This window comes from Peromyscus eremicus, chromosome 15, assembly GCF_949786415.1.
Source record: "Peromyscus eremicus chromosome 15, PerEre_H2_v1, whole genome shotgun sequence".
Classification (NCBI taxonomy): Eukaryota; Metazoa; Chordata; class Mammalia; order Rodentia; family Cricetidae; genus Peromyscus; species Peromyscus eremicus.
Genome location: NC_081431.1, coordinates 57794654 through 57821108, shown reverse-complemented (window position 1 = coordinate 57821108; position 26455 = coordinate 57794654). Strand labels below are relative to the sequence as shown.

The 26455-nt window shown below is 51.9% G+C and overlaps 1 protein-coding gene across 2 annotated transcripts in view; it reads right to left on the bottom strand.

The window, feature by feature from the left end:
• The window catches only part of Lgr6 (leucine rich repeat containing G protein-coupled receptor 6), a 120947-nt gene that overhangs the window by 64879 nt on the left and 29613 nt on the right, over nucleotides 1-26455 (bottom strand). For both annotated transcript variants that reach the window (XM_059280780.1, XM_059280779.1), the window contains 2 exons: nucleotides 24922-24993; nucleotides 15051-15122 (listed from right to left, as the gene is read on the bottom strand). In XM_059280780.1, coding sequence (XP_059136763.1) covers nucleotides 15051-15122; nucleotides 24922-24993 — 144 coding nt within the window. The remainder of the gene's footprint in view (nucleotides 1-15050; nucleotides 15123-24921; nucleotides 24994-26455) is intronic.

The window sequence follows — 26455 nt, the reverse complement described above, 5'->3', positions numbered from 1 at the left end:
ATATTTTTAAAATAAAACTCTTTAAAAAAAAATATAAAGACCAGTCTGTCCCGCTCCAGCCTCACATACCCAGAGGTTTCTAGATTGCCCAAACCATTATGCCGTAGACCCTGGAACCCACAGGAGTGCTGGCACTGAGACAGTGCTGGGGACCGGGGTAGCAGCTGGCCGTCCCTCTCAGAGTCAGTTACTCCTGCAGTGAGCATGTTTAGGTCATTTCTCCCAGGACTCTTTGTCTGGGCAGAGCTGTGTTGAGCATCTTCACACCCTTCCTGTGTCCTCAGGGTGTTCCCGGTGCTGTGCTCAGTCTCTCTACTCATCCTCTCACCGGTCTTCAAAGTGACCTCCTCATTGTCCCTGGTTCACAGATTGCAAAGCCGAGGATCAGAACGTTGAGATAAACTATGATTCCTTTCCAGAAAAAGACAGAGCCGGCTTCCAAACAAAAGCTTTCTCCTAGAAAGACCCTGTAGATTCCCACAGCGTTCTGTCCACTGAGAGGGGACACTGGCCGGGACTTCAGAACTCGAGGAGCCTGGACCGATCTCCCGGCTGGTGAAGGACTGCACGGAGCGGGGAGGGGCGAGAAACAGCTGGGTACAAGGCTAACATAGTTAGTGCTCACACCGGCCGACACTCCACCTTCTCTTCCTCTTTCTCCTTCCAAGACATGGAGCAGCTTGGGCACAGTCAGATTCAGAAGACCTGTCAGGTCTTACTAGGAAGAAGGAGGAGCCAGGACGGATGCCGTTGCCCTAGGCTGGACATTAAGGCCTTTCTCAGCGCTTTTTTGGCTTCCCTAAGACTGAATCCAGATCTCTAGCTAATGCCCACCCCCTCATGCCACCCCTCACTCTGAACTCTGACACAGGAGCTGTGGCAGACTCCGGGTCCAGCAGGACATTTGAGCGGCTGGTGTTGACTGGAACAGACTCTCACTATCCCTTTCACCCCGGAAGTGCTTGGTTCCATCCCGCAAAGCCTAGAACCACCACCCAGCTGTGGATGCAAAAGCCAAGACTAAGGGGAGAGAAAAGGTACAAAGATAAGTCCCCTGGCCTGGGTATTGGGTGTTCTCCACATGTCAGGTGGGCTCAGAACCAGGTGGAGCCATCCTGGGGGACTTCCTGGAGGAGGCAAATGCTGTAGTAGCAAGGAGAGAAGCAAGGCGTGGCAATCTGGAAAAAGAAAACTTCATAGCTTGAGAAACAATTCAGGCGAAGTCTTGGAGGCAGAGGAAGACGGGTCTAGGAAAAGGAGGGGACAGCCGCCTTTGCTGAGACATCTATCAGAGAATTGGAACACCACATTGAAACGCAAAGGAAGGTTTGCCCCATGCAGTCGGGGTGTTTTTATGTGGTCTCTAATGAAAGGCGCAGGTTACCTAGCTGGTGCCATGGGAGCCTTGGGGGCACATGAGCAGATCCTGCCCAACCCTTTCCCTCCTGACAAAGGACAGACACAAGAACCCCAGGATTAGCACACTTCCGTTTCTCCGTCAGCACCCCCATGCACACAGCACACTGTCCTCCCTCTCTGGTTCTCACCCCCTCTCTCTTCATCTTCCTCCCCTTCTCCCCCTTCTCACCTCCTCTCCCTTCCAGGTGGGGCCCACGTACCCCAACACTCCAGATGTTCTAAAGGAGTTTCCTTCCTAAAGCCCTCCAGACCCCCAGGTTAGCAGATGCGCGGCTGAGAGGCAGGTTAATGGGGGCCAGGGGAGCGGGCTGGAGCTGGAGCTGGGGGCCGAGACAGCTGCCTTGGCCCAGAAGGCCCAGCGGGTCCCCGAGGAGCCTGAACAGCTTCATTCCTGTCAACGGCAGCTGACAGGGCAGGAAGGAAAGAGGGCTAGGCTGGACGGGGGGAGCATCTTTGGGGAATAATGCCTCCTGGCTCCCTGGCCTCGTGGATCTGGAGGCTTCCCTTCCTTCCTCCCACCCCCACGCCAACCCAGAACTCTGGAAAGGATGAACACCCCAAATAGTCAGCTTTCGCTATTTTTCCGTAAGACCCCGACTCTTCATCATAGGAAACATTGTAGGAAACTCTTCATCGCCCACAAACACTGACTGACAGCAGGAACACAGATTATCCTCAAGTGGCAGGTAACTCTAAATAACGATATCCCCGGCTCTGAGGGCCGTGGGCATGGCGATCTCAAAATTAACAAGTTTATTGTTTTATTTAGGGCAGTGCACGTTCTAACATGCAGCCTTTCAAAAAGCACCGTCAGATGGTGGAGGCCCACCCTTCCTACGCCCTCCCCCCCCCCCCCCCACCCCCGCCTCTCTGACACAGAGCTCAGCCCAGACTCCTCCACGGCCAGCTGCTTTGCCTGCATCGGCTGTGACCTGCATCCTGCTTGGGACAAACACACGCTTACCTGCTCCACTCCTGTCTCGGCCCTGTCTGCTATCCCGCCTCCCCGGAGAGGGAAGGAGGTCAGGAAAATTCTGTGAACCCTTGTTCCCTCCTCCTTCCTCAGAACCACCCACCTACCACATGGTCCAAGGAAGGATCTAGAAAGTGGGAAAGGGTAAATAAGTTACGGTAGAAAGTACATGGCCTCAGGACCCAGACACCCCTGAGTTGGAGTTTAAGCCCCAGGTCTTCCAAGCGGCTGCCACTAGGCGGATGACTAAACATCTCTAATCGGGCACCTGGTTCGCTAACACACGTTCACACTGCCGCTTCCCCAACGGAAAGGCAGTCTCTGGGCCCATAAGCTCTCTCCACCTGGCATCAGCTCCTCCCAAAACTGAGCTGTCATTAGAGATGTTTTCAAGGTCTCCTGCCTGCCTTTGTTGACTGGGGATCGGGGAACAGGGCACCTCTGGCAGTCACTCAGAAAAAAAAAAAAAAAAACAAGTCAGGCATGGTGGTGCACTCAGGAGGCAGAGGCAGGAGGGTCATGAATTTGAGGTCAGCCTGGGCCTACACAGGGAGACTTGGTCTCAAACATTCAACAGCAATAATGAAGACACACAGTCTCCTCCTGAATGGAACTCGGAGGACTGTTGAGCGTGACACACACCACACGGAGAGTGGAAGGCAATGGTGAGTCTCAGGGGGCTATATCTCAGCACAGTGGGATGAACCCGAGGATTAGCAAACGCCTCCTGCAGCGTAAGACATCCACACTGCCCTGGAGGATGAGCAAGTGAGAGAGCTGAGCAGGAAAAACAGGAGCCAGTGTCCCAGGGAGAGCAAGAACAAACTGCAGGAGCAGACGCAAGCCCTCTACCACAACCCGGAAGTCCGGAGCCGCGTGTGGGGTTCGGAGTGGGAGTCGTGGGAGTTTGCGCTTTGTTTTCAGAGTGACACTGAAGAGTCTTAAGCAGAAGGGATTTGCTTAGATTTGTGTTTCAAGCCCCATTTGGCTGCAGTGAGGGGCGGAGGGCAAGTTCAGAAGAGCAGCGAGCGGCCAGCCAGAAAGCTGTTACAGGCAAGGGAAGCAGAGAAGCAGGCTCCTTCCAGAGCAGTTGGGACGGACAGTCACTGGAACCCAATGCGCTGGATGCATTGGTGGTGCTAGAGTCAAAGCTGATACCCAGTTTCCAAACTAGGGAAGTAAATGAACGGTGGGATTGCCTGGAATAGAGAACTTAGAAAGGCAATGTGCGGAAGGGAAGGTGGTGGACTTACTCTGGGAAATGTGTGAGGCCCTTCTGGGCCCACCTCGCAGAGACTCCACCGGTCAATTCAGTGGACCCACCTAGGCTGAGGAAGTAGAGCCCCTGGGAAACATCAGCATGCAAGTGGGCACAGAGCCCACAGGCAGACATGGGACTGTCTAAGGAGGACAGACTCCGAAGAATGGTGTCCCTTACAGGATGGACTGGAGGAGAGTGGTTTGCAAAGAAGATGGAGGAATGGCCAGGAGCAGGGAGAATGGAAGAGTGAGTTTTAGTAGCAGCCAAGGGGAGAGAGTCAGGCAAGAGCTAGACAGCCAGGGGTGGAGAGCATGCGCATAAAGGCTCTTCCGCTTCGGATGGTCCAGAGGTCACACAGTAGGCAGTCCCCGGAGAGTATGAAGGGGAGAAGAGCAGAGGCAGCTGGAGGCCCTGGTAAGTGGACCAGGAGACCCGCTGCTGAATGAAGACCCGGTGAGGGCCATGCCACCCTGGAGATGCTCAGAGTCCCTTCCTCTCCCTTCCCTGTCTCCTACTCCACCGATCTTACCCCGACGGTAGTGGTTTGGCGGTGATAAGGATGGGGCTGAGGTCACCACTACTGAAGTTTTTCTCTGGCCTCTGGCCCCAGAAAAGTGCTGTGCTCCCCCCTCAGCTGGCAAGATAAAGGCAACTTGGCCTGAAAACACATCTGGAGACAGTTCTTTTAGGGGACAAGGGGAGGGTGGCAAAAGCTTGGGGCCACAGTGCCCATCCCCTCAACCAAGAGAGTGCTGAACCAGAGGACAACAGGCACTCCTCATCACGGGCTGCCAGGCCCTTCCTAGCCCTGCATCCGTCTACTGCAGCCACCCACAGTAGCTCGTCTTGCAAACACTATGACCTTTCACTCCTCACCTGCCCCAGCCCAGACCCTGTCCAGGAGACCGGAGTTCTCTGATACAGCCTCCCCACCCCACCCTGCCCCTGCCCCTGCCCCACCCCTGAGCTGTTGAAGGGAGAGTTGGGGGAAGGAGTTGGCTCTAAGTCCCAAAACAGGTGTCAGGGCTGGTGAGGGGAAGGAAGCCACCTTGGCAAGAGTCCCCGGATAGGGTCACATTCCAGAGCAACTGATCTTACAGCCAGCGAGCCAAGTGGTCACACAGGCTCATAAATAGTTCATCCCTTTTCTGAAGGGGGGTGGAGACTCTGGCCTGGGCTCCTTCACTGATTTCTGGGTGACACTGGGGATGCTCCGCCCTCTGTATGGCTCATTTCCTCACCTGAAAAGGAGTCCTGTGGACTGCCCATCTTTCCTCTCTGCTATTCCAGGGCCCTGTGGCCCCAGGTGGGCAGCCTCTACCCATGCATCTCTGGCTGGGCCACAGCAAGAACCAGGGTCATTCCATGCCTTCTCCAGCTGAAATGTGGGTTTCCACATGACAGCTAGTGACCACCTGCACTTTTGAGGCTCATAAATGGATGGGAAATTACTCAGTGGTCTCGGTAAAGACCACTCTTCCTCCTGACCCATCTTCTCTCACCAGAGTGACTGGGGGTAGAGGCTAAAGGCAGCCGCTAGCTACACAGAGGTGACCAGGCCACCACTGTCACCCTTCCTGGTACCACTGGAGCCTTCTCTTGCCTCCACTTTGGGCTGCTCTGCGGCATCAGTGGGAAAAAAAAAAAAATCCTGGGAAAGTGTGAGTACTAAGGAGATGTCAGGAAGATAGAGATATATTTCTCCCTGTCCCCAGGCCAAGTGAGGAGATTGTGACCCTGAATGACCTTCACAAGGACGTTAGCTTCCCCACCCTTTTTTGGAGTTATTGACCACTGGAAGTTCTTCACAAAATCTAACCTTGTCTTTCCAACTGCATCATCCCTCAGGGGGTTGTCTAGTACTTCCCACAGCCTCTAGGAAGTTCTATAAGTAAGTCAATTGAATTCTTACATTTCTAGCCCACATGCAGGGGATTGAATGAGGAGTTCTAAGCATCGCATCGGGGACTTTGTATAGAAAGTCCTTAGCATCTAAAAACAGTGGGAATTTGGTGATGACTGCTGTCTATCTTAATTGAGATTGAGAGGCAGGTAAGGTGGCTCCATCAAGCTCAGGGTGCACCACCCCTAAGATCCTGGACAAAAGATGAGAGATTCTGAAGTCACACTGTACTGATCACCTAGAGAGTGGGAGAGGGAGGTCTTGTTAAAACACAGATTCTGAATCAAGAGTCCTGGGTGGTACTTAAGGTTCTGTGAGCATTACATGCTCTAGGGGGCTGCTGATGCTGCAGGCTCATGAGGCATATCCAGTATCGAGGATGTGGACAGTAATCCCCAAATGGGTACTGAACCAGTTACCGGGGTTAGTTTCCTAAGACCCAGATTCCTTGGGATCTCCGTTCATGAGGTCTGAGAAGGGACCTCGGATCTGCACTTGGTGAGCTTCCTTGTTTACAGGTAGATAGTTTCTTAGGATCCCTCACAGCTCAGCTTCTGTGCATCCAGAGTCCTGCTAAGAGTGTTCATGGGTCAGGCATGGTGGCCCAGGCCCATAATCCCAGTTGTCAGTAGGCAGAGACAAGAGAACTACGAATCTGAAGTCAGTCTGACTGTACAGTGAGACTCTATCTTTAAAAAAAAGTGCATGGAGTCCAGATTCAGACCAACTATCTGTGAGCTTCTCCCTAAAGCTGCATTTGCTCATCTGTAAAAATGGAGGGCATACCATCTTCCTTGGAGATGTGTGGTAAGGAATAAATGAGCCTGTGTCTGCCGCATGCCAAGCCTTGCCACACACTAAGCACCCAGCAAATAGCAGCTCCCAGCGCGACTCATACCATACACACTCTGTTTTGCCAGGGCTCCAGCCTTGGAGTCAGCCCCCTTTCCTACACCCACTTTGAACCCTGTTCTCATGCAGTGGCTTCTCTGTCTCAGGAGTGTGGCTCCAACGGTGTGGTTAAGGGGAAGATGAGGACCTGGGTATCTGACATCTGCATATAAGCCATGAGCTGCTAAAAAGGCAGGACCCTCACTTATTAATTCAGTGTCTTCTGTGTCATGCATTACAAGCACTCTACAAATCAGGAAATAGATAAATGGAGGCAGGCAGGAGAAGGAAGGGCGAAGCAGGAAGACAGAGGGGCAGGAAGGAAGCGAAGCCCAGGGAAGAAGGGAGGGAGGGGAGAAAGCGGGGAAGCAGGGAGACAGAAGAGCAGTGTGGTGTGGATGGACGGGAAACATTCATGGTGGAGTCTCATCTTCTGCACAGACATTCCCAGAGTCCAGGCTGAGGCTCTGCCACGGCCTTGACTGCTTAGGAAGGGCTGTTTTCCCAGGTGGAGGAGAAACCTGTGCAGGAGGGGCGGGCCCCCTTTGGGCTTTGCTTGAGGGCTCCCTTGAGTCTAAACCTGGGTGCTCTGGTCTCTCAGCCCAGAGTTTCTAGGGGGCTTTAGGAGTCAAGAGTTTCAGTCAGAGACTGTCTGACCCAAGAAGTCCCCCAGCACCACACATAGCCCCGAAACACCTGTAGGAGAGATGAGGAGCCCTCCCCTCGACCCTTCCTTACAACGCTTCCCATCACACAGGAGCCCGATGCTGCTCCTGGGTGGCCCAGATGGAGCCAAGTCTGTTCCAGACTAGCATTTATGGCTGAAAAGAATCACCAGCAGGTCCCAGAGCCCATCCCACCAGGGACACTCTCTCGCTGTCTCTCAGGAGCCAAATGACTCACGTTGGGACCCTCATGGGCTGCAAGCGCTGTTCGCCTGCCCACCCGCCCACCTCAGAGCAGCCTCTGGCCAGACACATGTAGTAATCAACTCCCGGAACCCTGGAAGAACCAAACAAGGTAGCATATAATCATGCTGCCTGAAATAGCCGTGCCAGGGAGGCCATCACCACCCCACATGTCCCTGGGGACCCCTTGCTAGGCCCCCTGACACAGCTGGGCCCCAGGGCCCTCCCTAACTAGCAGCCAGGTTGGGGTACCGATGGAACTCACCAAATCCCCAGCAGAGCTCGAGGCCTGCTTTGGAGATGAGGACATCCCTTCCTGGGAGCAGACTGAGCAGCTTCAGGTTGGGACCAGAGCTCTTAGGCCTCAGGGCCTTGACCTCCCTCTCCTGTCAGCTGGGGGCGGGGGCTCCTTCTGCCACATCCCTGCAGGTGCAGCCTGGGGTTTGTGAGTCCTCCCCCCTCTCTGTTTCCTTCCTCTCGACTCAGCCTCAGCTAGCCTGTTGTGGCTTCCAGTTTTTGTGAGTGTGTTGTTTCCTCTCGTAGCTCAGGCTGGCCTCCGATTCACTATGTAGCCCAGGCTGGCCCTCAGCTCCTGATCTCTCTGCTTCCACCTGCCCAGTGCTGGGATTGTAGAAGTGTACCATCTTATCTTCCCCCACCCTCAGCCATGCTCCAGGCCCATCTTTCCTACTCCCCATTCACAATTTCCCTTGGGAGAAGTTGAAATGTGACCCCCAAATGAAATGTTTATGTCCTAATGTCCAGAACCAGTACATGAGATCTTGTTTGGAAAAAAAGGGATTTTGCAGATTTTATTAAGGAAGGCTCTTGAGATGAGATCATTAGAATCCAGTGACAAGTATTCTGTGAGAGGTGACAAGAGACAGGAGAGAAGGGAGAGGCCCTGAGAAGATGGAAGGCAAACACACAGGAGCCACGCAACCAACAAGAGATGTCAGTAGCCACCAGAAGCTAAAAGAGGCAGGAAAAGCATCTCCCGGGACCTCCAGCCAAGTAGTCCGCTGGTGCCTGGAGGACTGCGTCCATGTGGATTTCTGTCGAAGCTACACAATTGTGGTGTGTTAAAGTGGATCAGAAAAGGAAGTTCCCCATATCTCTACTTTATCTTCAGTGGGTCAGACTCGCTGGAGGACTTGCTGATGCTCAGTCAGGCCCACCTAGGGGAGAGGGGCTGGGGCCTAGAAAGGTACATACTCCCACCTCTGAGATCTGTCTTGTTATATATAGCCTAAGCGGCTCTCAGCAGCCGGAACCCTTCTGCCTCTACCTCCGGAATGCTGGTACCACAGTGCCCCACCGGGCTGAGAATGCAGTAACTAACAGGTTCCCAGGTGATACAATCAGCTCTTCTGGACAAGAGATGGAGAGCTCTGTCAGTGACTAAGTTTGCCCATTCTCTGCCCACAAACCCTTCCCCTAAGATATCTCCCTTGGCCCACCATGGTATCTTCTTCAGTTTCTCATAGCTCTCAGGAGACCCAGGAGAATGCCTCCTGGAGGGATTGCCCCATCCCTATCTCAGGCTTAACTGGCTCTTCTGAGACCACTCAGGCCTCCCCTGGGACCTCCTGACAATTCATAATTTACATATGAATGGAGAGGAAAGTTCTCCTGCCACCCCAGAACACTGTGCTCAGTCCTGTCCAATCCTGTGAACCCTCCCCCTGCCCCATGCTACAAGCCAGGCTGTAAGTGGAGCTGTAGACACTAAGGAGGCAATGGCCAGATCCAACAACATGTTTGTCTTGTCCATCTCCATGCTACTCTTGAGAAAGCATATCCATGTGGACAGTGCACTTCATGTCTTGAAATATTTGCTTTTCTTCAGACCAGAGAGAATGCCATGTACTGAGTTCTTGAAGATTAGGCACTCCTGGGACATAAAGAGAGAAACCTTCTGTGGAGATGGAACTCCTGGAGTGTCAGTGCACTCTCTAAAAGCATGGTCCCTAGGCACAACAGGCTAGTACCTCTATCATAAAGTGCTCAGGTTCCTACCAAGGCTGAGAGTTCTCAGGGGCAAAGCTAGTATCATATTGGCAGACCCTAGCTCTTCAGGCTACCAGTATTGTCCTGTCCTGTCCTTCTAGGCTCTACTTTAGAATTCCAAGATAGAGGCCAGGCGGTGGTGGCGCACGCCTTTAATCCCAGCACTCAGGAGGCAGAGGCAGGCGGATCTCTGTGAGTTCGAGGCCAGTCTGGTCTACAGAGCGAGTCCCAGGAAAGGCACAAAGCTACACAGAGAAACCCTGTCTCGAAAAAACCAAAAAAAAAAAAAAAAAAAAAAAAAAGAATTCCAAGATAGAGGCAGAAATAGTTGGATCTAGGATCCCCAGGCACCTATGGCAGAACTCAACAGTTCCTGGAGTAGGTGCCCTAGAAATACCCTGGTCCCCAAATATAGCCAATGCCCTGAGCCGGCCCATCTTCCTCTGCCACTCAGACCCCGTCTTGGAGGCATCTAGGTGCAGTAGATGTGTGAGTGGCTTCCTCTTGGGGCCACCTGAGTTCTGATGGTGGCTCTGTTGCTATAACGTCACCTCTCTGTGTCTCAGGATGCTCATCTGTGGAGCGACGGAGGGAAATCAACAGCAATTCTGGTCCCACAGGGGTGATGTGAAGACTAGTGACAGGTGTAAGTGTCTGTTACACACCAAGTGCCATCTGCATGCTGCTCTTATTAACCTTGCCTGGGGCACTAGCCTGTGTACAGCTGTCCCTTCAAAGGAGGTCATGGTATGGAGGGAGGGGCTTTGTCTGTCTTTCCCAGGAACCCTCCTCTTACGCCTCTCCTCAGGGGACATCTGGCATGGAACCGAACGCTTGGTCATTTTCTCCTGAACACATTCATGTTTTTCCTCTCCCTGTCCAACTCCGCTGCATTCCCAGAGTGCCAGAAAGGTTCACAGGGAACACGGTCACGGCACAGACAGTACAACTGAGTGAACAAGTCTCAGGAGTCATCAGCCACTCCAGAACAGGACCAGGGACCCTGTCAGGAAGTTACCATCTCCGGGCAGGATAATCTCTTGAAAGCCTGGCTGTCCAGCCATCTTATTTGACCTTCCCACCTCGGAGATGGAGAACCCTAGGCTCAAAGAGGAGAGATGATTGACAGCTAGTGATAAAGCCAAGACTTGAACCCAAATCTCTGGACCCTAAGGTATCAGAGCTTTGAAAGGGTATTAAAGGACAAAGTGAAGACCTTGGTTCTACGGAGTCTGAACCAAACCAAAACCCCACCTCTGTTCTATCCTAGCTGTCGACCTCCAGCAAGTACTTAACTTCAATGGGCTTTAGCTGCTTCATTATCAAATGGTCACAGCTAGAAGCAACCTGGAAGGGCTTTCAAGATTAGCACAATGGCCATTGCCAAGTGGCTGCCCTTGGTGATACACACTGGGTTCTTTTCTGTCCTCTTCCATGTTTTTTTTTTCTTTTTTTTTTTTTTTTCTTGTCACTGTGCTTCCCAAGATGCCCAGATCCAGCCCAGCCTGGTGTTGACTCTGAGAGCTTTGTTTCTGCTTTTCCATGGGCTCTCCCCAGGGCGCTCCCTCACCCCCACCCAGTTTCTATCTAGCCCCAGGCTCTGCGGGCTTGCAGTGGTTTCTCTTAGCCTGGATTCATGCCTGGTGTGACATGTCTGGTGTGGTTGCACTCTCCTCCCACGTTGGTCCGGGAGGAAGTAAGTGTGTGCCGAGGGGGGTACTGGGGGAGGGGGAGTAGGGTGCCGCCAGTCTAGGTGCCAAACCAAATAGCTCATGTGCCACATCCAACTCAGTACATGGCCCCTGGAATGCAGGCTGGCTGCCCCGCCCCCCTCCCCAGTCCCACACTGGACTCCCCATACCTAGTTCCTGTTCCTTGTGTCTGGTTCTAGCTGGTAGAAGATAGGATCATCCACAGGGCTGAGCCCTGCATGGCTCCAGGAGAACAGAGTCACCCCCATATGGAGGTGTCGGAGGACATGAGCCCCACTGTGCATCTTGCCGGCTCTAAGGAGGGCAGCCCGAGCTACGGGAGAGCATGGAAAGATGTGACTCTGTGCCTCCCTGATGCACCAGCTCCAGACAGAAAGCAGGACATGGTCATTTGCTCCTGTTCTAGGGAAGAAGGAGGGTCTTGAATGGTGGCCATCAACAGAAGGCCTCCTTCACAGCCTTTGGAGTCCCACAGCTGAAGTACGCCTGCAGGTGCCTCAATAACTCCACCTTGGAGAGCCCCCCAAACTTTCCTGCAGGTCTCCTCACCCATCCATTAGCTGAGGGCAGTTGGTAAGGGAGCGGTGATGAAGAAGTCCCATGGTAGATGCCGCACATGGAGCCGATGGACAGATCTAGGACCCTGGCCTCGGCTACATTTGTCCTTTCAGCCTGCTAACAAAGCCTGGTCTTACTGTTGCTATCTGACATGATGGGGGACTGAATTTGGTGGGGAGCACCTCCCTTCAGTGTCTGAGGGGGTCTTTCCCAGACTCCTCCACTTTCCAAAAAGTGCCATTCTGAGTACTCATGTTAGGTACTTCCTCCTCCCCCTCCCCCACATATGAAAATGTTAATGTACACATGCATATACATGCATGATTGTACACGCACACACACACACACACCCCTGCACCCTGGAGACAGAACGAACAACCTCTGGTTTATCTGGGCCGCTGATCACCTTGGTTAAGCCAGGGCTCACGTTCTGCATGAGTCCCACCACGTGCCAAGCTCTTAGTGACCAGATTCTCCTTCTACCATGATGTCAAAGCCAGAGAACCGGGTGTCGGTGTGACTCCTCCCCTCCCCCCACTCCCACGGTCAGCGGCTGCTAATGCCTCTGGCCGTGACAACAGGAAGCACTGTTCCAAGTCTCTCCCGTACCTTGAACTCATCCCATGCCAGGCCCTCGAGATGAATGGATGCCAACACTGCCATGGTTGTGTGGATAAGGAGAAACAGGATGGAAGTTGAGTAACCTGCCCAGGCCTTCCAGGAAGCCCACAGAGGAGCTGAGGTGGGAGTGTAGAGAAGTCTGCTTCCTGAGTGCCGAAGTTTTCAGAGCCCACCGACTTCTCCCCGTCACTGCTGCCCCTGCCTGTCCTCTGGCCACTGTCACTCTGGGTGGCCTGGCTTTCACCCCACCCCCTCAGTCCCCATCATTGCTGCCAAAAGGGGACTTTTCAAAAACATAAACTTCCCCACTGCTGTCCTGCTCAAAGTCCTTCTGTGGCTCCCTTCTATCATCGTGGCATCCAAATCCTTAACAAAGTGATTGCCACTTGCCAGACGGTATCATTTGCTAATTTCAGTCCTTTCTCCACTGCTTCCCTGCCTACCAGTCACACACACGCACACGCACACGCACGCGTGCGCACACACACACGCACACGCACACGCACGCGTGCGCGCACACATACACACACAGAGTTCAGCTAAACTCCCTAGTGCTCACTCAATTTCTTCCCCTTTTACCTCTCTACCTCAACACCCTGTGGTCCCTCTGTCCATCATGTCCTTTCCCCGCCTCTCCACATGATTGACATCTCCCAATCTTCAAGACCTATTACAAATTTTACTGCCTTGGTACAGCCTCAGAAATATTTTGAAATGAAGGAACCGATGACTGGATAGACAGAAGAACCCTGTCACAGCTGTGAGCAGCTTTCTGTTTCTCCAGCCCTCTCTTGTGGATTCTAGGTGTTCTTTTCAGGAAAGCCCTTAGAGGTGAACAGGGTACACTCATGATCCCCACTTTAAAGATGGAGAAACTGAGGCATGTAGCCAAGATCAGAGGCAGGGTCTGAAGTTATGCTTTCTCTAGCAGGCTGGTGTTCTCAGGCTAGCAAGAGGCCAGACCTACCCGTCTGCCTTGGTTTCCACCCTCAGCTGCCTAAGCAGAGGGGTGTAATGGGGCTGGGGTGAATGCTTTGGTCTGACAAGCCAGGGAACAGCCCACTTCTCAGAACACTTGAGGGAAACTGTGTGTCTAACTCCAAGTGCCAGGCCTGCTCTGAAAACAAGACCTTCAGAGACCTTCAGCAAAAGGTGTGACTCACTTTTTTTTTTCAATTAATGATTTAACTTCAAAATAAGTCCAAGTTTTTCCTATGAGTCTGTTTGATGCTTTGATTGAAATGTCAAGCCTCCCCCACCCCATCCACCACGTCTTATTTTTGGCTCTCCCAGTTCTTTGCTGGTGCCCTAAGCAAATGTTTAGTCTGCCGGCAAGACAGCACGTACAGGCTTTCCGGGCTTTTCATCTAGTGACCTTGGCCTCCCAGGGCATACCGTCTACCTATCCTGCCGGATGGAGGGAGAGGCTGCTGGGGCCGGAGGCCTAGACGCTTTGGGATGGAGGGCAGACAGACGAGAGGAAGAGGAGGGAAGGCAGTTTCTGCCTCCCGGGCCACTCAGCCAACAAAAGCAGTGTATACCCAGGTAGCCAACGAGAGGAAACCCCAAACTCTAGTGGCTGTGCCTAGCTGGCCAGGGACCCTCTTTAAAGGTAGAATCCAGAGTAAAGCCACTTTCCCTGTCTCCCTCCTTCTGCTCCAGGACAAGCAAAACAGGTTAAGACTGTCTGACTTCCACATCCATGCTCTGGGCAGGGCCATAGCAGAACCTACATCCAAGAATACTGCCAGCCTTGTCCTATCTACTCATTGCACAGGTCTAGGTTCCTACAGGCTAAATGTCATGCCTACCCAAGTCCTATCCTCCAACTATGATTTCCCCAAAATATGTATTCACCCCACTGGATAGATAGATATAGGTGCAACCAAAAACTTCACTTGGCTTCCATAAGCAGGTGTGAGGCGCCTACAGTGTTCCCAGCCCTGTGTTGAGCACAGCGTGCACACAACCCAATGGGTAGACAAGACCGTCAACCCTGCCACCTCTTCCCACTCTCAAGGGCAGGCTTAGTCCCGTTGCCATGATTCCCCTGCTGGGTAAAAGAGGAACTACAGGGCTCCCTGGAGGGTGGGCTCTATCCTGGGTGGCCCAGAGTCTATGATCACAGTCCCCTCTCCCCTCTAAGTAGGTAGGGAAGTAGGCGTTTGAACCTGGACCCCTCCTCCTACTGAGCTCCAGGGCAAAAGCCAGCTGAGGGGAGGAGACAACCCCTTCCTGGTGCTTCTTTGGGACAGTCGTCTCCACCCCACATCCTAGCTCTTGTGGCAGAATGCCAGTGGCTTCAGGACTGCTGCCCTGGTGGCCCTACCTAGGGAGGTTCCATTCCCACAGTCCTACCTGCAGGGAAGAGGGTCAGAGAGCATGCGGCAGGGAACCACCGAGAAGTGGGCACCTCTACAAGGGGGTGCTGCTGACTCCAGGGGAATCCAGACATAACAGGGGCTTTAACTAAGCTGGGCAGCACACCCCAAAGTGCAGGGGACCCTCTGAGTAACAGCTATGCATGCTTAGTTCTAAGGAAGATACTGAGTACAGAAATGGGAAGGAGGAAAACTAAATAAACACATAAACTAAAAAACAGTCTGGAGAGGTGGCTCAATGGCTAAGAGCAAACACACAAGTGTCATAGACACATACTTATGACAACAAAACCTTCAGGAAACCAGAGCCAGAAGCACCATCTCAACTAGTGAGTGGGCTGCAGACAGGGGGAAACTAAGGCAGAGCCTGGGTTGTGCCCCCGATCCGGGAAGGTGGACCCCCGGTGACTCACAGTGACTGCAGGCTGGGCAGCTCCCACAGTGCCTCCGCCGGGATCCCTCGGAGCTGGTTGCTCTGCAGCATCCTGAAGGGGAGAGAGAGGTCTGTTAAGAGGCACTGGGCACTGAGTGGAGGAGTGGGGTAGGGGGTCCTCCTTTGAAGCTCCCCCTCTTCTCCTTCTTCAGAGCCCAGAGTTTGAGGTGTAGCCGCCTGCCCTGTTAGTGCGGGATGGGGGTATTGCTGAGGTACAAGGGGGATTGGAAGACCCAGGGCAGGAGAAGGAGAGGTCCTCAAGATGGCTTGGAAGACATGGCAGGAGGGAAAAAGGGTGATGAAGAGAAAGGAGGGCAGGTGGAGGCACACACGTCTAATCCAGTGCATGGGAGGCAGGGAGAAGTTCAAGGACAACCATATATATTGAGTTCCAGAGTAGCCAGGGCTACAGTGAGAAAGGATCTCAAGAACCAGGAGAGAGAAAGAAAGATGGGACTCTGCTGAACTCTGTCCAGGAAGTGTTTCAGAATTACTTCCCAGGCCTCAGTTTCCCTGTCTATCCAACTGAGCTGCTAAGGGCTTCTTCGTGAGAGAGGAAGACATGGATGAAGGTAAGACTGAAGACTGCCCCTCAAGGATCAGGGCATCGGGAAAATAGGCTTTCTGGGGTCCTCGTCTGCAGAAGTATTTGACGAGTCCCGTCCTCAGCCTGTGGCGGCTTCATCTCACACAAGCACACACTAAGCAGCTGTTTCTGAGGCTGCTGGCCTAAGACAGGGCCAGCCACAAAACCCAGGAGGGCCCTGCAGGCAGAAACCACGAAACTCCTGGGGGCCCAGAGGCCTACCTGTAGGGAAGAGGGTCAGAGAGCATGCAGCAGGGAACCACAGAGAAGTGGGCACCTCTACAAGGGGGTGCTGCTGACTCCAGGGGAATCCAGACATAACAGGGGCTTTAACTAAGCTGGGCAGCACACCCCAAAGTGCAGGGGACCCTCTGAGTAACAGCTATGCATGCTTAGTTCTAAGGAAAATACTGAGTACAGAAATGGGAAGGAGGAAAACTAAATGAACACATAAACTAAAAAAACAGTCTGGAGAGGTGGCTCAATGGTTAAGAGCAGTGGCTGTTCTTCCAGAGGACACGGGTTCCATTCCCAGCACCGACATGGTAGCTCACAGCTGTCTGTGACTCCAGTTCCAGGCACCTGACACCCTCCTCTGTACTACATGAACACTGCACATGCATGGTGCCAAAACATACATGTAGACAGAACACCATACACACACAAAATTAAATGAATACATTAGGAAAAAGAAATACAAAGGAGGCCTTTGGACAATGGCTATCACCAGGACGTGTGTGTATGTGTGTGTGTGTGTGTGTGTGTGTGTGTGTGTGTGTGTGTGTTCATGTGCGTGGGTGCTTACGTATGTGGAGGCTAGAGGACAACTTCAGATGTCGTTCCTCAGGAGCTGCCCACCTTGTTTTCCGAGCCGGTCTCCCACTGGCCTAGAGCTCACCGGTAGGCTAAGCTGGCCAGCTAGAAAGCCCCAGGGTTTCATTTGTATCTGACTCCCCAGAGCTGGGGTTACTAGCTCAAGGGTGTACCACAGCATGGGGGCTCCAGGGATTTAACCAAGTCCTTGCCCTTTACCAATTGACCATCGTCCCTGCCCCCTGGGTATTTTTCATCTCCAGGCTCCAGATCCAGACATCCAGAAGGAAGGCACAAGAAAACTTCAGGAATAGGTAGGGAGCAGAAAGGATGCAACTGACTACTAACACAGGCCGAGGAACTGAACCCTCCCTCCCGGGCTGCCCTAAGCATTTTCTCACACGAGGAACCATGAGTCTGCCTCAATAGCTGGCCGGGCTCCCAGGATGCACTGGAAAGTGAGCACCTACTGTGTGCTCAGTATGTTGTCCACACCGAGGGCTCCAGACTTCCCTTTTATAAACGTATCACCAATATATTGCTCAGAGCAGGAAACTGCGACCTTGAGAGGCAAGCACCCTTTCCAAGACCGCTCAGGTGATGTCAGACTTCAGAAGCGGCCTATTGTCTGATCTAACAGTTAATGGGCCAGAAGTGGCCCTTGGGGCTTCAAGGGTGCCCACCTTTAGGTTTTAGCTCCACCTTATGGGGCTATTGTTATCTGTGTTGAAGGACACACAGTGCTAGGGCTGGGTCTGGGCCCCAGAGGGTTAGAATCCAGTCTGAACATGTTCCACTACACAGCATCTCTCACAAGATGGGAGAGAGAGCCAGAAAACGCCGAAGGGCCTACGTTTGAGGCTGCTGGCTATCGGTGCCTCCTGTGAGGCTGCCCTGGCCACTCACACCTGTTCTCACCGCTGACCTCCTCTTAGGGATGCAGAAAAGTCCTTCGTGGGAAAACAAAGCACACTGCCACCTGGCTGCAGGGGCCAGGGCTGGTGTGAGGTGGAGTGTGAGAGGAGCATCCCATGAAGCAAGAACAGAGGCAGGTTTCGGGAACCCTGGGATCAGGGTCCACCTGCCACTGGAGGAAGACATCTTGGGAGGAGAGCCAGGCTGCAGGTGGGGCAGAGCCCAAGGCTCTGAGAAGCTGGAGGGCCCGGTCCCCTTGTGCATACTGTAATGCTGGAGTTCTCTTACCCTCCTGTTCATCCTGTGCAGGCTGATAAAGCATCAAGGAGACTTTTCTAAAGACAGTGGTTTGCTTCATGGACGGAACTTAAATTTGGGTCTTCCCAACTTACTTAAAAGTATAATGTCCCGTGTCCAAGCCCTGAAGTAACATAGCCTGGATCCCCATCCTAAGCTCTGCCCTTCTTCAGCTGTGTGACCACGTAAGTACTTAAACTCCAGGGCTCCATCCACGAACTTGTGACAACCAAGTCTTTGTTTGTTAGTTACATGGATCGAATAAAATGGTCCCTGTAGAGTACCCACTTCACAGCAATGTCTTCCATGCAGACAGAACTCATAGCACCCTAGCCCAATATAATCAATTATTGCTATTACTATCTGATCTCAGTTCTACGACTTGCTGGTTGACTTAAGGAAATCACTTCCCCTCTCTGAGCCTCAATTCCCTCCTCATTCAAGGGAAGAGACTTGCAGAAGACATATATACATATATATAAGACTTTGCTCAGAAGGGTTGGTGGTATACTTCATTGGCAGAGGACTTGCCTAGCATGTCCTAGCATCCACCCCAGTGATGATGGTGATGATGATGATGATGATGATGGTGGTGGTGGTGATGATGATATGATGATATGATGATGATGATAGTGATGATGATGATGATGATGATGATGATGATGATGGTGATGATGATGATGATGATGGAGACAATGACAATAGTGATGGTAGATGAGATGCAGCTCAAGTAATAAGCTCTTGCCTAGCATGTGTGAGACTTGGGGTTTGATCTCCAACACCACAAACACTTCCCTCAGTGATAGCACTAGTAACGCAATCTCACACAACCACACGGAACAAAATAACAAGACAGCCGGGGAAATGGTCACCTGGCATGGCTGCTCTCCCGGAACTGGGGCCCAGACACCGGGCCTGAGGATGGCTCCCCAGCCAGAGCTCCGGAGCTGTTTGAGGACCTGAAAAACCTCTGCTCTGAGCACGAGGTGAGGGAGCTAGTAGAAAGTTTCTGACTGCCTGCTGTGGGTACTGCCATCCCTCCCACTCCTCCTAGGCTGTGAGTACCTCTTTACCCTGGTCTCCACCAGCTGCCTCGCTTCTCATGATTCCTACATGTGTTTGGACCAAGGATACGTGGGAAACTATGGTTGGGTAAGCAGTGGTCACAGCTGCTCATACTCTCTCCATGGTCCCCAAAGCTACCTTTTGTCGCTGCACAGGTGAGCTGCACCTCCAAGAAACACCCCAATGCACCTACAATGACATCACCTCCTATTCACACCTTTCTTTCTGCTAAGTCCTAGACAATGAGATCTAGAAAGATCTGTGTGTGTGTGTGTGTGTGTACATATAGAGGTCCAAAGAACAGTCACAGAAGTTGTTTTTTTTTTTCCTCCACCACATGGATCCTGGAGATGGCAGGTGCCTTTGCTCACTGAGACATCTCACTGGCCCTAAGAGGATCTTTAGAGTCTCCATGTTGAACCTCAGCACAGAATCTGGAGTACCTCTGTGGCTACGCTAACTCTTCTCCCTTCCAATGTCAGGATGCTCAGCGTCTCCTCAACAACCCAAGCTGGGCCAGACAGTCTGGATTTCATGAATCAATCCCCAGTAAGCTGGAGTATAGCCTGGTCACTGGTGATGGGCCTGACCTGCTTCCCTGTTGTCCCCAGACTCATTTCCTAGCGATACTGCATGGAAGCATGGTTGGGTCAAAGGGGTAGAAAGACTGTCAGAAGGAAGCAACCTTTTATTCTCCAGGGTGAGGCAATGGAGGCTAAGAGAGAGGAGGTGATTTTCCCAGAGTTACAAATCTCATTAATGGCAACATTAGGAACAGGCTCCAAGGCCCACTCCAGGCCAGTGTGTTTGTGCGCTCTTTCTAACCAGAGCTGTGCCTGGTGAGGCAAAGTGGACTTAACCCTTTGCTCTCAGCCCTACATGCACATTAGAATCACCTAAGAAATTCTCAGGCCACAGAACAATCCACTTGAGCCTCTGGGGCTGCTTGTTGTAAAAGGCATGGCTTCATTAATTTTCAAGCTCCAGGTTGAGTCCAATGTGCAAACAGGTGTCCACTGGAAGTCTGGTCCTCACTCAGCAACCCTCCCCCAACTCACATACAAAGAACGTACTCAGAATCTCTCTCTTGCCAGAGAAGCATCTGGGAACAGAAACCATGAATTTCAGAGACCCAGGGGGCAAGTAGCAAAGAGTCAACTCCCCCCCCCCCCCCCCCCCCGCCCAGTGTTCTCCAAAAGGCTCTTCCTGTGAATCTAGTGCCTTGGGGTTACTTGTACAGATGAGTGAGGCAGGGTCTGGAGCTCACCCACCCTCTGCACCCTGTAAAAAAATGTCCTCCATCAGTTTTATGTGTTCACATTTCCGTATAAGGTGAGTTTTTGTTTTGTTTTTCCCCATGTGGGGATTGAACCCAGGGCCTTGTACATGCTAAGTAAGTACTCTGCTAATGAATTTTTTTAAATGTTTATGAATGTTTTGCTTATATGTATGTATGTGCACCATGTACATGCCGAGGAGACCAGGAGAGGATGTTGGAACTGCTGAAACTGGAGTTAAGGGTGGTTGTGAGTTACCATATGAGTGCTGGAAACTGAGCCTTGGTTCTCTGCAAGAGCAGCATGTGCTCTTAACCTCTGATCCACGTCTCCAGCCCCAGGCCTTGGTTTTTTAAGATATATAGCCCAACCTGCCTTTGAACTCAATGAGCCTGTATCTCAGCCTCCTCAGGGCAAGGGTACAGGTATGCACCATTACCACCAGCCAATGTTTGAGGTTTGGGTTTCAATTCTGCAACTAAAAATACAGAGGAATTCATTCCAACTCTCTCAATTTAAAAGGAAGAAAATTAAGATTTAGAAAGTAGAAATCTAAGCGTTATCCCTGCTGCCCCACTTCTGGTGAGGCCTTGAGTCTGGCCTCAAGCCTCTCAGCTGCCAAAGAGCCCCACTTTCTGCCATCTAGTCCCTTGGGAGGATGGGTCAAGCCTTGGCCTCTCACTGAAGAGCAGCTTAGGAGGTCTCCCTGGGTTCCTTGCAGCTTTCTCAAAAGCCAGGCTGGAGTGCTCAGCGCTCCCAAGCAATGTGAGTCCCTCCCAGGTTGGTTCCATTCAATCCATCAAGTCCAGAGGGAGGGGAAGCAGTCAATGTCCACCTGAGATAGTCCGTACATCGTGGAGAGGGCTACAGTTGATGCTGCACTTGATTTCCTTGGGCTGGGTCGGAGATCTAACTCCCCTGTGCTCCTCTCTGCCTCCAGCCAGCTTTAGATGATGGGCCAAGATCAGACGCAGAGGACAGCTTCTATAACTTTAGTCTTTACTGAGAGGACACTGGCTAGGAACCCCCAGTCACAAACTCTGGGCTCTGGGCTCTATCCAGGAGCAGAGCCTCCTGGAGAAACCTCCTGCCCAGGTTCCTAAAGGCAGAGAACAGAGGCAAGCCCTTGTCCCTCCCTCCACCTCTATTCCTCAAATCTAGGTCTGGTGCGAGGCAGCTGAGGCTCAGCAGAGATGTTCTAGATGGGGCCACATCGACCTGAACCAGGGTGGCTGCTGTTCCTGGACGGTCTGCAGATGATGGGAAGGGCCAAGACTAGACCTCGCTCACTTTCTAAGATGACAGCTTTTGAGGGAAGTAGTGTGGGGAAGTCCAACACATACACATACCCCCTGGGCTGAAACCAGGTCCAGAAGCTCTGCCTGCAGCTGCCCTATGCCCTGCACAGTGGGCAGGAGAGTCTGAGGTCCATGTCTGGGCCAGTAGGAGTGTGGTTTCCCTTAGCACAGCTCTGTGAATTTAGCATCTGGGCCCTCGCAGCCTCAGTGGGGCAGACTGTTGTGAGGTTAGACCCTCTCTCTTGGTCAGGCCTGCTCTGAGCTCTAAGCTTGAGGACTTGGAGAACCCACAGAGGAGAGGAGGGCCAAGGCCAGTGTTGGGAGGCCCCCTGGAAGAGTCTGCTACAGTCCCTTAGGAAGGGAGAGGTATTTCACTGTTTGCTTCCAGGAAGACAAGGAAGCAGAGCATCCATCATGTCGTCCAGTCCACTGTCCCCATTTCCTCTCAGCCTGACCAGGCCTCGGAGAAAAGAAGCCACAGCCTTGGGAAGGGTCTGAACATAGAAAGCTATGGTCTCCTTGTACAGAGAGAAGCTCTTGGGCTGGCATGGGGAGAAGGTGGGGCGCTACTGCTCCAGTTTTCTTATAGGTCTGAGAAACAAGGACCTGCAACCACAGACAGTGACATTGGATGTCAGAAAGAACTTTGCACCCAGGACACACATGGAATCTCCTGCTCTGAAGCTCTGGGGGAGAAGAGTGGGGCCCTCCACTATCCCTGAACAGGGAGCCCTGTAGACACAAGGCTTTAGTGATTGGTGGTCTTCAAAGATGGAGGAAAATGGGGGTCACTGGCAGAGTGGGGGTGAGCAGCCTGGCTGTCCTGGCTCCCACCCACAGCTTTTGGCCAACCTGCTCACTGGGCCCAGGCGCCGCTGGTTGAAAGGGGGCGGGCGGGCGGGCTGCGGTTTCTTCCAGGCTTTGATTTATTGCCTAATGCAGGCAGAGAAGAAAGAGGAGGGCTCATCTCTAAGCCGGAGCCTTAGGAACGGGACGTGAGCCTCACATCTTCTGAAGACCCAGCAAACAGAACCCTGCGCTCTAATCCGGCTGCAGGTCTGAACCTGCCACTGGGCACAGATACGCCACCAAGCAGGCTGCCTGCACTGTGCTGTGAGTTCGAGATGTCTCCTCCCCCACTGCCCCCTGTACCCTGGGCAGCTATAGAGAGTAAGACAGAAGGGCAGGAAGAACTGAGATGCTGGTAACAGAGGCAGAGCAGAGAGGAGGGGACCAAGGATACTTGGGAGCCACAGTAAGGGAGAGTGAAGAATAAATACACAGAGGCCTCGGAGCCCTGGATCAGAGATTTAGCGGCAGTTGGAGAGAGGCGCTGGGGATACCAGAGATGGAAAATGCTGAGATACACACTGAGGACCATCTGGAAGCAGGGAGCTTCAGAGGAAGGACCACTGTCAGCCAGGAGCCACTCTGGGGAAACAAGAAAGAGATCTGCCTTTGGGTGGGTACCATTCCAAACCCGGGCACAGAACTGGAATTCAGGCCCTCTCCCCTCCACCAGATGCTTTTGTGCGGCCAACAACCTGTGCAACAGTACCAAGAAGAACTGCAAGTCCAGTCAGGGCCAAACAGCAGAACTGGAAAGGAGCACCCCACCTTAGGGAAGCCGCAAGTGGTCATTCTGTCGCTTTAGGATCAGCCCCACAAACGCTCATCTTCTTCCCACACTGGTCCCTGGGATGCTGTGCCCTCTCTGGGGTCTCCATCCGTCTTCAGTTCTGTATCCACTTCTTCCCATCTCCTCCCATCTTTACCCCTCTTGGAAAGATGGACTTAGCTAGGACAAGGTGCATCGTGGATTGGGGTGGGAGAAGGTGGTGCCCCAGCCTTCCCATTTCTACAATGGGATGACAGCTCACTAGCAAGAAGAGCTAAGTGAGAGAATGCCAGGTCCTCTCCCAACCTGAGAAGGTGTGAAGGGGCTGGAGGAGGAGGCCTGATTTGAAGGACATTCCTTCCCAGTGATGATAGCTGAGAGCTGAAGGTCAGAGACCAAGGGAAAACATGGAAGCTGTAATCCCAGCACTTCAGAATCTCAGACAAGAAGGGCTATCCTGAGCTAAGCAAAACCTTCTTTCAAAGAGAGAGAGACAGAGAGACAGAAACAGAGACAGAGAGAGAGAGAGAGAAACAAAGAGGAGAAGAAAAGCTAGACGTGGTAGCTCACACTTGTACGCCTAACACTCAGGAGGCGGAGACAAAGGGAATCCCTACAAATTCGAGGGCATCCTGGTCTACATATCAAATTGCTGAGTTGCAGGTCAGTCAGGTCTACATAGAAAGATCCTGTCTCAAAAATCCAAAGACAAAAAAAGACAAACCAACCAACCACAAAGTCAGTCAAAGAGCTGAAGGATGGAAGGGTGGTGGCGAAGTGGATATGAGCAAAGTATAATGACATGTACAGATGAAACGTCACGGTGAACACTGCACTCCCACCTGCCAGTGTCACGAGCGAGCTCCTTAGTCGGGACAGTTAAATGATTTTAACACAAGTGAAAAGAAAGCCCATTGTCTCGTATGCTAACTAAACTAGCTTAAAAAGTACTGTTTTTTAAAAAAGGGGGGGGGGAGTTTGAACTATGTAGCTGAGAATGACCTTGAACTTTTGTGTGTGTGCATATGTGCTGCTGTTCATGGTAGTGCAGATGCACTGTGTGGCTTTGTGTGCACACAGAGACTAGAAGACGTTAGATGTTCTTCTTCAGGAACCAATCACCTTGCTTTCTTTCTTTTTCTTTCTTTCTTTTTCTTTTTTTTTTTTTTTTTAGACAAGGTCTCTCACTGGGACCTGGGGATCTCCAATGAGTCTAGGCTGGCTAGCAACTGAGTCCCAGGGATCCACTTGCCTCTGCCTCCTAAGTGCTGGGATTGTAAGCACTAGCCATCACACTTGGCTTTTCAAGTGGAGTCTAGGGATTCAACTCAGGTTCGTGATTTCATGGCAAGCGCTTCATGGCCGAAGCAGTCTGATCCTCTGGACTTCTTGCTCATCCTGAGTTCTGAGATTACAGGCATGTACCATCATGCCTGACTTCTACAGTGCTGGGGACCTAACCCAGAGCGTCATGTATGTTAAGCAAACACTCTACCAACTGAACTATATCCCCAACCCTCAAAAGTGAAAACCAAGGACCAGTGAGGTGGCTCCGTGAGTATCAGCATGTGCTACCAGGCCTGATGACCTGAGTTCTATCCTCGGGACCCACACGATGGAAGGAGAGAACCAACTCCAAAGCTGGCCTCCGGCCTCCACACTCATGCAACACACACACACACACACATAAATAAATGATAAATGTAAAAGATAAATAAATAAACTTCCACTGAGCCCTACAGTGATCATTGTTCACAAACCAAGTTGCCTCCTCTCCGAGGGCTGCCAGGGACTTTGGGCTCCTCTTAATCTTTGTTTACACATCAGCCGAGGGAACGCAAAGAAATGAAAGCAATGAGTGAAATGGAAAGTGGAGATAAGGAAACAAGGAGCAAAGCCAGACTCGAAGAGTGACGAGACCCCTCTGACCGCCTTCTCAGCGCCACACGATGTTTATGTGAGAAATGGCAGCCTCTACTTACAGAATTTTCAGGCTGTGGAGGCCGGAGAATGCCTTCCCGGGGATGTGTGAGAGATGGTTCCCAGAGAGCCGCCTGGAAGCAAAGACGGAGAGGTCAACGGTGTTGCCAGGTGACCCGTGAAGGGGGTGAGCTCCAGTCTTGGAGTACAGGAGGTAGGCTGGTGTCAAGGCAGGCCATTTACTGAGCACTGCGGTTTACTGTCCACCTCAGGCATCAGCCTGTTTCACGGTTAATCCTGGGAGGTGCAGGATACAGTGAGTATCCCATATTTGAAATGCTCAGAGCCAGGAGTGTTCGGTGTTGAGGTTCTTTCAGATTTCCAAATATTTGCATCTAGATAATGAGCTGTCTATGGGTCTTGGTATGGGTCCAAGTTTAAACATAAATTCACTTGATTTTATTTGATTTCACTTGTATTTATTTGGTGTGTGTATGTGTGTGTGTGTCTGTGGGTGGCTATGTGCCATGACACACATGTGCTAGTCAAATGACAACCTAAGGTTCTCTCCGTCCACCCTGTGGTTTCTGGGGACCAAACTTAGGTAGTCTGGCTTGGTGGTAAGTGCCTTTATTCCCTGAGCATCTCACCAGCTAAACCAAAATTTGATTGTTTTATAAACTTGGAGCCTGAAGGTAGTTTTACGCAATATTGTCTTGTTTGAGGAGGGGCAGGGTGCTGAAGATGGAGGCCATCTTCAAACATGCTGCGTGATTACCCCAGTACTGAGCTACAATCCTTGACTCCTATAATAATTTCAGTGCTCTGTGCTTTGATTCAACTTAGCACATGAAGTCAGGTGCAGAACTACCCACTGTGGTGACCTATCAGTGCACAAAAAGTTTCAGATTTTAAATTTAGGTGTGGTGGTACACACCTGTAATCCAAGTACTTGGAAGCCTGGGGCAGGAAGACCGTGAATTCAAAGCCAGCCTTGGCTACATAGAAGATTCTAGTCTAGCCTGGGCTACATACTGAGACCCTGTCTCAAAAAAAAAAATTCCAGATCTCAGATTTTTGGATTGAGATGCTCAACCTGTATTACCCCCCAAATTTCAGATAAGGAAACTGTGACTTCGTTTGTGTGTGTGTGTGTGTTGTTGTTGTTGTTGTTGTTGTTTGGGGTTTTGTTGTTGTTTTTTGACAGGACCTCACTAGGTAGTCCAGGATAACCTAGTACTTACAGTCCTCTTCTCTCAGCCTCCCCTGTGCTAGAACAGGAGGCATGCGTCACCACACCCAATTTAGAAGGTAGTGTTTAAAATTGTTATCTCTCGATGACATTACAGCTCAGGGACAGAGCTAGTGTGCCCGGGTGAGTCTCCACCACTGAGGGGGACTCTGTCTCTAGTCTCTTTATTTGATATCTGTTGCTTTAAAAGGTGACACTTGGGTCTCCACACTTGGGTTCTGTAAATGGGCCTAGGTGGTAGATAACTCCTTTAGGTGGGGCCTTTAACACAGGTCCAGCCCCTTCTCAGAATGGGAGATGGAAAGTCAGCCTTACCAAACGCCTTGGCCTTAGCTCTCCTTTGC